This window comes from Oncorhynchus mykiss, chromosome 24 (genome assembly GCF_013265735.2).
Source record: "Oncorhynchus mykiss isolate Arlee chromosome 24, USDA_OmykA_1.1, whole genome shotgun sequence".
Lineage (NCBI taxonomy): Eukaryota > Metazoa > Chordata > Actinopteri > Salmoniformes > Salmonidae > Oncorhynchus > Oncorhynchus mykiss.
This window is the reverse complement of record NC_048588.1, coordinates 2,302,749-2,315,272: the sequence shown is the minus strand read 5'-3', so window position 1 is coordinate 2,315,272 and position 12,524 is coordinate 2,302,749. Positions and strand designations below refer to the sequence as shown.

At 43.1% G+C, this 12,524-nt stretch overlaps 1 protein-coding gene across 1 annotated transcript in view; it reads right to left on the bottom strand.

The window, feature by feature from the left end:
- Window positions 1-11,125, bottom strand: part of LOC110503541 (E3 ubiquitin-protein ligase CBL) — a 34,446-nt gene extending 23,321 nt beyond the window's left edge. Inside the window, exons 1-2 of the mRNA XM_021581913.2 lie at window positions 10,277-11,125; window positions 681-928 (exon numbers count right to left, since the gene is read on the bottom strand). Of these exons, the coding sequence (XP_021437588.1) occupies window positions 681-928; window positions 10,277-10,420 (392 nt within the window). The 5' untranslated portion in view covers window positions 10,421-11,125. The remainder of the gene's footprint in view (window positions 1-680; window positions 929-10,276) is intronic.
- Between the last annotated feature and the right edge of the window lie 1,399 nt (window positions 11,126-12,524).

The following is a 12,524-nucleotide window of genomic DNA, read 5'->3' as shown; positions in this document are numbered from 1 at the left end:
AGATCAGCGTCACCCTGACCACAAATGTTCACTTGTACAAACCACAGCACCCTTCTCTTTGGCTGTTACTCAGTACAAGACTACATTGCTCCACTTTAAGGAGGCGCAGAAACATACCCACCGATGAGATCTAACCCGACACCTGCCTGCTAAGACAGGGAGGGGTTCAGCACACACAAAAAAATACCCCCCCCTCCCACTTCACTTCAGACGTAGGAGAAAGAAATTCAGAGCCTTTTCACGCTATTGTGCTGTCCCAAACCGTACTGGCTCAGATCGTTGCTTTTCAACGTGTTCCTTCAAATCACAGTTCCTGGACTTATGGTGGATGTGTAACCAAGGCCAGCACCGTACAGCTCGGCTTAGCTCTGGGCTAACGAAAAGGGTTAATATTCTGGTAGTGAATGAACTGAGTGTGATCTAACATAGGTCAGAGTGCGACCTCACAGGAGCATTTCAGGAGGAGGATAAGACGGCTCAATACTCGCACTCGTGGTACAAAAACAAAAGGCACTTATCTTGATGTCTTGGAACAAAAACAAAAAAAAACACACAAAAAAATAAAAAATAAAAAAAATCAGGAAATGGCAATTGTGAGACCAAGAAGTATTTTAGGAAAAGTACCTGAATTTCATCAACAATGATTTCCACCTCAATCTCCAACAATGTCATCATCTCACCTGGGCTGAGAGTTCTCCTCATACATGCGCTCCTTGCCCTCCTTGAACAGGCTGATGGTCTGCTTGGTCTTCTTGGTCAGGTTCTCCATGAAGACGCGGAAATACTCGTTGTCGCCTAGCGTCTCCATCTTGCCCTCGTAGCGGGACAGGATGGTGCGGAGGTGCTGGTAGGTGTCTGGCAGCAGGTCCAGGATGTAAGGTGGGCTGTTCTTCAGGGCCAGCTTGGGGTTCTGGCACAGTCGCACCACCTGGATGGAGGGAGAGGATAGGACACATAGGGGAGATGATGAATCAGCTTACTGAAACACATGAGAAGTCAGCAACGGTGGTGGAAGAGACTTAGTAGTATGCGAATACATACCAAGGTTGGGATCCATTGCTTTTTAATACAATTCAGGAAGTAAATAAAAAATCTTATTTCTTGAATTGAAAAGTTGCACATTGTATTCTATGAAGATGTTTTCAATTCAGGAAGTGAATTGACCACAACCCTGACAAGTACCCAAACATTAACTGAACAAACTAACGTCTGTGCACGCTTGAGTGTTTAGCCTACATACACAACGGTCAGTGAAAAGGGGACCATCGATATCACTAAAACGAAACTACCGCTGAACACCATTTGATAAATACATCGGTATGATAGTGTGATGACGTGGATTATATTGATCATAACACTTTTCACCTAAACGTAAAATACTCTAGCTCTTTCTGACAAGTAATCACTTGTGCACCAGTGTCGCCAGAGCGTCAAGTCCAGTAAGGACTAGGGACTACACGGAAGTGAGAGAGTGAGAAAAGCCACTTGGAGGAGAAGTGGCAGAGCGAATGAAAGTGCCTGGGAGAGCGAGTGAGAGAGCAGTGCTGAGATAGCAAACCCTGAGAGTCACTAAGTGAGTCTATTTTAAGGCCTTCAACACAGTGAAGAGAATGAAATAGTCATCTCAGGATTAAAGCTTGCTGTTGGTCTGGTAATAGACGACACACACACACAGGTCTGTCCCTCTCCAATACACAAAGGGAAGGGCTCTGTTTTCTTATGAATCATCATGTCATGGATTGTACATGAGATGATGCAAAGGGCTGACAATATTTGTTTTTACAATTATTTGTCAGACTGACATCTTGGCTGTGCATTGGTTTGCACTTCCTCATTGTCAATCCCCTCAAGCTACAAACACATCTGGTGGGAAATAATATAGCAAAGCATGACATGCAGCTGAGACTAGGGCTGCTGCGGTGACCGTAACCGTATTACGGCAATATTTCTATAGGCTATGCAACTGCAGGAGAAAGAGTGATGGCTGCTAATAAAAAGAGGATCCATCAGAATAGGCTAGGCCTACTATATTTATTTCTCAACTTTACTAATATTAAGCACATTGCTTATATTTACAACAGGAGTATAGCCTACCTGGCTGGCATGAAAATAAACCACGATGAAAAGCATCCTGCATTCGCTATTTAAGTGCATAGATGACAACCTCTTCCTCAATGAGATCAAGACAAAAGGAGCTGATCATGGACTACAGGAAAAGGCGGGCCAAACAGGCCCCCATTAACATCGATGGGGCTGTAATGGGGCGGGTCAAGAGTTTCAAGTTCCTTGGTCTCCACGTCACCAACGAACTATCATGGTCCAAACACACCAAGAGTCGTGAAGAGGGAACGACAACACCTTTTCCCCCTCAGGAGACAAAAGGTTTGGCATGGGTCCCCAGATCCTCAAAAAGTTCTACATCTGCACCATCGAGAGCATCCTGACCGTTTGCGTCACCGCCTGGTATGGCACCTGCTGCGTAGGGCCCAGTACATCACCGGGGCCAAACTTCCTGCCATCCAGGACCTATATAATAATCGGTGTCAGAGGAAAGCCCATTAAATTGTCAGGGACTCCAGTCACCCAAGTCATAGACTGTTCTCTCTGCTACCGCACGGCAAGCAGTACCGGAGCGCCAAGTCTAGGACCAAAAGGCTCCTTAACAGCTTCTATCCCCAAGACAAAAGACTGCTGAACAATTAATCAAATGGCCACTGGACTATTTACATTGACCACCCCCACTCCATTTGTTTTGTACACTGCTGCTACTCGCTGGTTATTTTCTATGCATAGTTACTTCACCCCTACCTACATGTACAAATTACCTCAACTAACTTGTACCCCCGCACACTGACCAGCACCCCCTGTATATAGCCTCTATTGTTATGTTGTGTTAATTTTTTATTGATTTTTTATTTACATGAGTTCATTTGGTAAATATTTTCTTAACTCTTCTTGAACTGCACTGTTGGTTAAGGGCTTGTCAGTAAGCATTTCACGGTAAGGTCTGCACTTGTATTCGGCGCATGTGACATAAAAGTTTGGTTTTGATATGTATTTCTTTTCCGCAGCCCGTTTTGATGCAGGTGTATGATAATGGTCCATTTTAAATCAAAACAAAATGTCACATGTATTAATTTGTTTCTGTAAAGTCACGATTAAATTAAGAATAGTCTGATGGGTGACAATATTAGCCAATCACCTGTGAATCCCCAAAGAATGATGTTTCCACCTCCATGCTTCACGGTTGGGATGGTGTTCTTGGGGTTGTACTCATCCTTCTTCTTCCTTCAAACACGGCGAGTGGAGTTTAGACCAAAAAGCTCAATTTTTGTCTCATCAGGCCACATGACCTTCTCCCATTCCTCCTCTGGATCATCCAGATGGTCATTGGCAAACTTCAGATGGGCCTGGACATGCACTGGCTTGAGCAGGAGGACCTTGCGTGCGCTGCAGGATTTTAATCGATGACGGCATAGTGTGTTACTAATGGTTTTCTTTGAGACAGTGGTCCCAGCTCTCTTCAGGTCATTGACCAGGTCCTGCCGTGTAGGTCTGGGCTGATCCCTCACCTTCCTCATGATCATTGATGCCCCACGAGGTGAGATCTTGCATGGAGTCCCCAGACCGAGGGTGATTGACCGTCATCTTGAACTTCTTCCATTTTCTAATAATTGCGCCAACGGTTGTTGCCTTCTCACCAAGCTGCTTGCCTATTGTCTTGTGCAGGTCTACAATTTTATCCCTGATGTCCTTACACAGCTCTCTGGTCTTGGCCATTGTGGAGAGGTTGGAGTCTGTTTGATTGAGTGTGTGGACAGGTGTCTTTTATACAGGTAACGAGTTCAAACGGGTGCAGTTAATACAGGTAATGAGTGGAGAACAGGAGGGCTTCTTAAAGAAAAAGTAGCAGGTCTGTGAGAGCTGGAATTTTTACTGGTTGATAGGTAATCAAAAACTTATGTCATTCAATAAAATGCAAATTAATTACTTAAAAATCATACAATGTGATTTTCACAGTTGAGGTGTACCTATGATAAAAATTACAGACATGTGACATGCTTTGTAAGTAGGAAAACCTGCAAAATCGGCAGTGTATCAAATACTTGTTCTCCTCACTGTATATAAGCAGTGAGTGAGTTTCAAGTTTGGGGAAGCTCCCTTTTCACCATAAAAATGTACCTTTATAAATTATAATAAAAGCATTGCATGTGTAATTGCGGTCACTTTTGATAATGGTGTTTTCCCGCTAACAGAACATTTGCGCTTACTACTATGTGTGCATTGCTACCACGTGTGCATTGCTGCGCTTATAATGTGATGAAATAGATAAATAGTTTATCAACATTGCATGCATAATAAAGTTTGATGCAAGTGGTTGTATTAATTTACGATCCATCGTATCCCACAACTGTCCCGGACTAGGTTTGGAATATTTAATTCCTCGCACAGAATAAGTCGACTTTGGCACTATGGGGGATAGTAGATTGACAGAGGCTAGTGCTTTTGCTGTTCGTTAGGCCTACTCATCTTGTAGGCTGATGAAAAGTAAATGTGGACAGTTCTTCTAATATCTTCAATATGCACCTCGGAATTAGATAAGGACGCGCGGAATTACGTCCCCGATGTGTTGGCCTTCACTTAAAGCCTGTGAGAAAGACCCTGATCGCGTGACGGAGAGGTGTGTGAGTGAGAGACGCTTTGGATAACACAGCACACTCAGGGAGAAGGGAACGACGCAGCACTCTGGGCTGCAGAAGGTGTGGATTTTTTAGGATGCATTACAGCCACAAAGGGGATGGCGCCGTGAAATTTGAGGCATTAACAAGTGCTTGTCAAATTGTGAATGAGAGACTGATGTAGTGTGTACAGCCTGTGCAAAAAACACAAAGCATGCCTTTCAAGCAACTTTTTTTCAAGTCATCATTAGAGTCGCATCGTGAAGCATTACAATGTATGAGTCATAGCATATAGCCCAATGTTTGTAGAACAACTAAAGTTACATAACTCTAAATTAAGCATATAGGAATACTTATTTCTTTGTTAACCGCTCAACAAAGAACAGCTGCACGTGCGCACTCCCTCAAATCATTGAGAACATTTTTGTTTTATTCAGCTTTGTTCAACTGTGTTCTTCATACTATAAAATAATGCCACAGAATTTTAAGCAAATCTTGTCTGTTAAATGAACTAGTGTAGCCCACAGCCATTCGGCATAGCCACATCAGGACATGACCATTTTCTTCATATCATGGTTCTTTAGACCGGTTTAAAATAAATGATGGATTGATTGTGACAGTGTAGGCTATATTAAATGGATTTGTTAGACTTTCTAAAAATGACTTGTAGGCTATGTTCGGAAGCCAGGAGATGCTAAATGTGTTTACGTTAATTAACGGTCAATTACCGTGAGACCGACCGTTATTTGCTTGACAATCACCACCTGACGAAATGTTGTGACCTCCACAGCCCTAGCTGAGTCACAACCATAAACACATAATCAATATACACCATAAACATGCATGCCACAGCATTCTGTGATGAATGAATAACTTGACCAAAGTGAAACAAGGAAGAGGGCCTATTTTCCAGAAATGAATCAATCATCTACTTTGTCAGCTTCTTCTTTGTGTCCAGTATAAAAGCCCCATCTAAAACAGAGTGTTATCTGTTGTCTACCTTAGACTTACTGGCTACATTCATATTCAACTTGCACTCAGGCAAGTCACTCTCCTCGTGCATTATAAAGAGATACAGGAGCAAACTGTCATGTAATAAAATGGAGAACGTGACTGTCGTCTCAATTCTGCACTTGAACCTATTCCGTCTATTGAACTCAGTCATCATAAACACCACCAAAATGTACAATTTGATGCTGAATTGGACAACCTTCAAATGAACCCACCATGTCTTGAGTGGCCTAGTCACAGAGCAGGGCTGGTTGCATCTGCTTAGTGAGCTCCAGGCTGATCTTATCAGTGGAATAACATGGGGATCAAAAGACAACACACAGAGAGAAGAGGAGAGAGGAGAGAGAGCAGGAGGGGGTGAGAGATACAGAGCAAGATAGTGACAGAAAGAGAGAGAAACAGAGACCTGCTTTGGCAAACGTTTCCCATGCCAATAAAGCCCCTCAAATTGAAATTGAGAGAGAGACAAACACAACAAAGAGACAGACAGAAACAGAGAGAGAGAAAGACAGAAACAGAGAGAGAGAGACAGATGCCTGGGCCCTGACAGTAAATCTCAGTACGCCATCAAAAGGAACATAAAATTCAACAAACCAATTAGGATCTGTCAAAAAATTATTGACTCAGTTATAGAACTATTGTTGTGAGATCTGGGGTCCTCTCACCAACACCAAATTGAGACTCGCAAAAATATCCTCTGTGTACAATTTAAAACTCCAAATAATGCATGCAGAGCAGAATTAGGCCGATACCCGCTAATCAAAATCCAGAAAAGAGCCGTTAAATTCTACAACCACCTAAAAAAGAAGCGATTCCATAACAAGAGAGAGAGATTAACCTGGAGAAGAGTCCACTAGGCAAGTTGGTCCTGGGGCTATGTTCACAAACAGACCCCAGAGTCCCAGGACAGCAACTCAAATAGACCCAACCAAATCATGAGAAAACAAAAAAGAGAATTACTTGACACATTGGAAAGAATTAACAAAAAACAGAGCAAACTAGAACACTATTTGGACCAAAACAGAGAGTACACAGTGGCAGAATACCTGACCAGTGTGACTGACCCAAAACAAAGGAAAGCTTTGACTATGTACAGACTCAGTGAGTATAGTCTTGCTATTGAGAAAGGCCGCTGTAGGCAGACGTGGCTCTCAAGAGAAGAGAGGCTATGTGCACACTGCCCACAAAATGAGGTGGAAACTGAGCTGCACTTCCTAACCTCCTGTCAAATGTATGACCATATTAGAGACTAGAGGTCGACCGATTAATCGGAATGGCCGATTAATTAGGGCCGATTTCAAGTTTTCATAACAATCGGAACTCTGTATTTTTGGACACCGATTTGGCCGATTTTTTAAAATGTTTTTTTTACACCTTTATTTAACTAGGCAAGTCAGTTAAGAACACATTCTTATTTTCAATGACGGCCTAGGAACGGTGGGTTAACTGCCTCGTTCAGGGGCAGGACAGATTTTCACCTTGTGAGCTCGGGGGCTCCATCTTGCAACCTTACAGTTAACGAGTCCAACGCTATAACCACCTGCCTCTCTTGGCACTCCACAAAGAGACTGACTGCCTGTTACGCGAATACAGTAAGCCAAGGTAAGTTGCTAGCTAGCATTAAACTTATCTTATAAAAAACAATCAATCAATCATAATCACTAGTTAAACTAGTAATATCATCAACCATGTGTAGTTATCTAGCATGTTCTGCATTGCATATAATCTGACTGAGCACACAAGCATATAAGTATCTGACTGAGCGGTAGTAGGCAGCAACAGGCTCGTAAGCATTCATTCAAACAGCACTTTCGTGCGTTTTGCCAGCAACTCTTCGTTGTGCGTCAAGCATTGCGCTGTTTATGACTTCAAGTCTATCAACTCCCGAGATTAGGCTGGTGTAACCGATGTGAAATGGCTAGCTAGTTAGCAGGGTGCACGCTACTAGCGTTTCGAACGTCACTCGCTCTATGACTTGGAGTAGTTGTTCCCCTTGCTCAGCATGGGTAACGCTGCTTCGAGTGTGCCTGTTGTTGTTGTGTTCCTGGTTCGAGCCCAGGGAGGAGCGAGGAGAGGGACGGAAGCTATACTGTTACACTGGCAATACTAAAGTGCCTATAAGAACATCCAATAGTCAATGGTTAATGAAATACAAATGGTATAGAGGGAAATAGTCCTATAATTCCTATAATAACTACAACCTTAAACTTCTTACCTGGGAATATTGAAGACTCATGTTAAAAGGAACCAGCAGCTTTCATTCGTTATCATGTTCTGAGCAAGGAACTGAAATGTTAGCTTTCTTACATGGCACATATTGCACTTTTACTTTCTTCTCCAACACTTTGTTTTTGCAGTATTTAAACCAAATTGAACATGTTTCATTATTTATTTGAGGCTAAATTGATTTTATTTATGTATTAAATTAAAATAAGTGTTCATTCAGTATTGTTGTAATTGTCATTATTACAAATAAATAAAATACTAAAATACCAAAAAATAAAAATAAGTTGGCCGATTAATCTGTATCGGCTTTTTTTGGTCCTCCAATAAATCGGTATCGGCGGTGAAAAATCACAATGGGTGGACCTCTATTAGAGACACACATTTCCCTTCAGATTACACAGACATACAAAGAATTAGAAAACAAAAATCCCATTTTCATAAAACTCCCATATCTATTGGGTGAAATACCACACGGTGTCATCACAGCAGAACAAACTACAGGAGGCGCACAGTACTACATGCCATCTACATGTGTTCAGTGTAGCCAACTGACTGAGGTCAGTCGGAGGGGGTCACAATAAACCTGTGGCCAAGGAAGGGAAGTCCTAGAGTTATCAGTTGGCTAAACGTGCACACACACACGCAAACACATCCAGTCGTGGTGGCCTGGACTAAACCAAAATATTGCCTCTTAGGCTGTTCCCCTCCTCCGCTCTCTCGCTAACCTCAGGATCGGAGACTGGGACAGAACCAAGTTCTTAGGCAGATCTATTACAAACATGCACTGTTGTCCGAGTTGTCCTCATGATATCTGAATGGGCAGATAGGCTAACTTGTGCTTGGGGCATAACCGTATGAAGAAAAACCTGTATTAAAATGGTTAAACCTGATGCAGATGGGTCAGTGTAATGATTATTAACCCCGTTTTGAAAGAGGGGAAGGACAAATGCTATGAACAATACTTGATAGGATACCAGTTGCAGTAGTAGCAAACAAAGTCTCCACAAGTGTAATTTGTAAAGTTGTATCCTGCCTCGAAGCATTCTGCTAAAATCAGCATACCATAGAACACATATCGCAGGTTCTACAGTGGTTTTCCTTTCAAAAACCCTCCATCGTGGACAAAGTCTTTATTTCTAAAGGTCTTGCGGACACACACACTTCCTCAACTTCGCCTCAGACAGACTAGACTTTGTGTGTGCCATTGATTGGGAGCCAAGGTCACTTTCTGAAACAGAAAAGGAGAACTGACATTGCAGTGTCACTTCACTTTTTCTGTTTGTGTGAAGTGACCTCTTCTCCATGCATCATTTTTAACCTTTACTTAACGGAGACAATGCAGATGTGCTTGTCTGGTGGAGAGCAATGCAAACTGGCCAACATGTGCCATTATGACAATCCTCAGGGGCTTGGGTTCTTACAGATAAGAGAAAAGAGTGACAAATGTGTAGACTACTCCTAGAGAAACAAACACAAAAAGTCTTTCTTGTCCTCTGAATCACTGTGATAATTTCGTGTGAATGGCACAGGAAACTAGGGGTCAGCCAGCTACAATTTCCAAGAAATTATGTTGTGAATTGCGCCTCTTGTGAAGTAAATGGAGCTAATTCTTTATGATGATCACATGTATTAATTTCCATGCTGCACAATACTCTGGACTTCATGAGTCACTGCTAGAGTAAGTGTTGGGAGTCGAGCAGTTAGATTGTTGCCACATTGTTTGAAAGTTAGTGTTTGACATCTGATCTTACAATCACTGATCATTAAAATTACATTTAGCCAGCTAGCTAAATCCCAAATGATGAATAACATTTTACAACCTTATTGCACCTTTGTCAACGGGACGGATTTCTGTTCTGAACAGTAAAATGTAGCTCTGTGGCTATGGTCAAAGCCCAAGCCTAACTTCTCACTTAACTAGCAACTGTTTTCAAGACCCTAATCTGGTATGATGATTGAGTCACCACCACCATGCAAGCGATATTTTCTTGGTCAATGTTGCTAGCTAATGTTAATTGGCTAGCTAGTTGCCTAGGTAGCTGGCTAACATAGATAGCAATCCAGCCACCACCAGCATCAAACTAACTAGCTACAGCCATATAGGTAGTTCTAACTAACTTCAACTGGCTACATCTTCTGCAGATGAATACAATACATTACATATAATTAACTAGCTCATTTACCACCTTCTCTACCAGTCGGTGTAGCCTAGCTGGTCGGTGCAGCTACCCCTAGCTAACTAGCTAGCTAGTACTGTAGCTGTCTAGTTAGCGAGCTGGCTAATTAGCCACCTATGCTAGCTTCCTGAGCCACAGATCATCAGCCGGGTAGCTAGATGGATATGACTGCTAGTCACCCACCTTGTCCATTAGTTTCCAGCATTTCTCCACCGTCTTTTTGTCCACGGCCCCTGGTTGGTGATTGGAATGGAGGTGGTGATGGGGCTGAAACGCGTCCTTCATCATCCCGATCAGTCCTCCGCCTTTCTTCAGATTTCCTGCCATATTAGGGTTCACTAGGGTCGGCCAGAGCGACAGTCAAGGCTGGGGGACCGCCCTCCTTCCCCAGTCAGACTAAGCAAAAACAGGGCACCCCTCGGGGAAGACAGCGCCCGAATTGGATTCGAGCGAGGGTCCGTCGGGGGGGTGGGGGGGAGAAGGGAGTTCTATCGAAACAAGGCTCCCATTAAACCCCCCACCAGTGGTTGGCTCGAGCCTCGGCGACAGTGGAGCAAGCCGCAGCCGGGTGCTCAACAATGAAAACGACGGCTGGCAAGCAAGCCACAATGAGAAGAACGCAGATCCGCCTAGTCGACTAAAAGAAGACAACGATATCGACTTGTCTATCAGTCTGATATCCGTGTAGATTTCGCTGTATTCTTATTGACCGACCCTGTTTCCTTTTCAGCTGCTCGCTCTTCTCGTCTTCGTTCTTCTCGGTGACGGGAAGTTGCAGGCTGGAGACAGTCAAGAGTCGCTAGCTTGATAATACGCTTACTGTAGAGGAAGCACTGACCGTGGCGCCAATAAACTAACTTAAAGGGACATTTACACAGATAGAGAAAATCATTAACACAATAGGAAAGGAGACGGGGTGAATAAATACACTTAGAAAAACCAACACTGCCAGCAGTTTCCCCCTCTGTGTGCGCAGCCCTTGCTCTTCCTGTTCATCCCCTTCCGTTCGCGGAACCTCTCCCTGCCCTCGTCCCCCGCCTTGCACAAATGTTGCCCCCCCAACACCTCCTCCAACTACGCCCTCTTCATGCGCGACCTCGAGATGAAAATACAGGCACGCGCGTCTGTTTGCATGTTCAAGAGCATCATCAATTACGGTCGGAAATGATTTTAATTTGGCTGTGTAAATTCAGACACATTATTTTAGCACAGTTTTTTTGGTGTGGTAAATTCCTAACAACAACTGAGGCACCATCCACCTGTGCCCGCTCCTGTGGCATGAACATTATACTTAATGTTGCAGCCTACATAGATGGGTGCTCCATGATAAGTGTGCAGTTGGCACTAACACACGTAAGGCTCTGTCTGTACGGTTGTCGTTTCATCAGAACTCTCAGATGATAATTCAGGTGTTATATACAGGCAGAGGCTTCAGTTCCGCCGATGGTAACCGCCCATCCCACCCCCCTAGAAGCCTCTTCCTCAGAGCTAATTATAGATATCACCCGTGCATGTATGTCCTCTACATTATGCACACATTTTTGTGGTAACTGTCCCTTCTCACCGTCAATCGGGAATGATAATTCTTCAAGTTTTACCGGTGAAACGTTCATACAGCATCTGCATGCTAAGCATTTGATATCAGATTTTATTCCCATATGGGAGTATGCATTTAGATCTTCTTGAGTTATGTACAGTGTTGTTTAGAATTATGTAAAGTGAGCAAGGTTTAGAGCAGATGGTGTTAACAAACTGTAGCATAGGCCTATCTGTGTTTTGTTTCAATCAATGCACATATTTTGCCTATAGAGCCCCACAGTGGAGGTGACATAATAGGCATAAATCATAGGGAAATGCTTCCAATAATCTTTCCACCATTCATTTTTCCCATAGGGGATTTTAGAAACACTTCAAATAAGGGCTGTGTATTGTGTAGGCTTACCCTGGTGTGACATTCTGATAACCATGTAAATGTCTCTCGGACAAGGTGACTTTTATCAATATATTTGTCTCTATTTACGCTCATTATCGAAAATGCTAATAATAAAATTGCTAACGCTAATGATAACTGTCTGTTCAAACAGCTAACAGCTAACACACAGCTCAAACAGCTAACACACAGCTCAGACACCCATACATACCCTAGACATTCAACCAGGGGTCTCTTTGCTGTCCCCAAGTCAAGAACAGAGGCTGGGAAATGCACAGTACTCCATAGAGCCATAACCACATGGAACTCTCTTTCACATCAGGTAACTCAAGCTAGGAGTAAAATCTGATTTAAAAAACAGATAAAACACCTCACGACACAACACTGACTGTGAAGACACACACACACACACACTCACGGCCGGTCTTGCTTTTCTGCTGCCCTAGGCGAGAGTAAAAAATGCTGCCCCCAAAACTACAATAGTCCCAGTAAGCAATATGA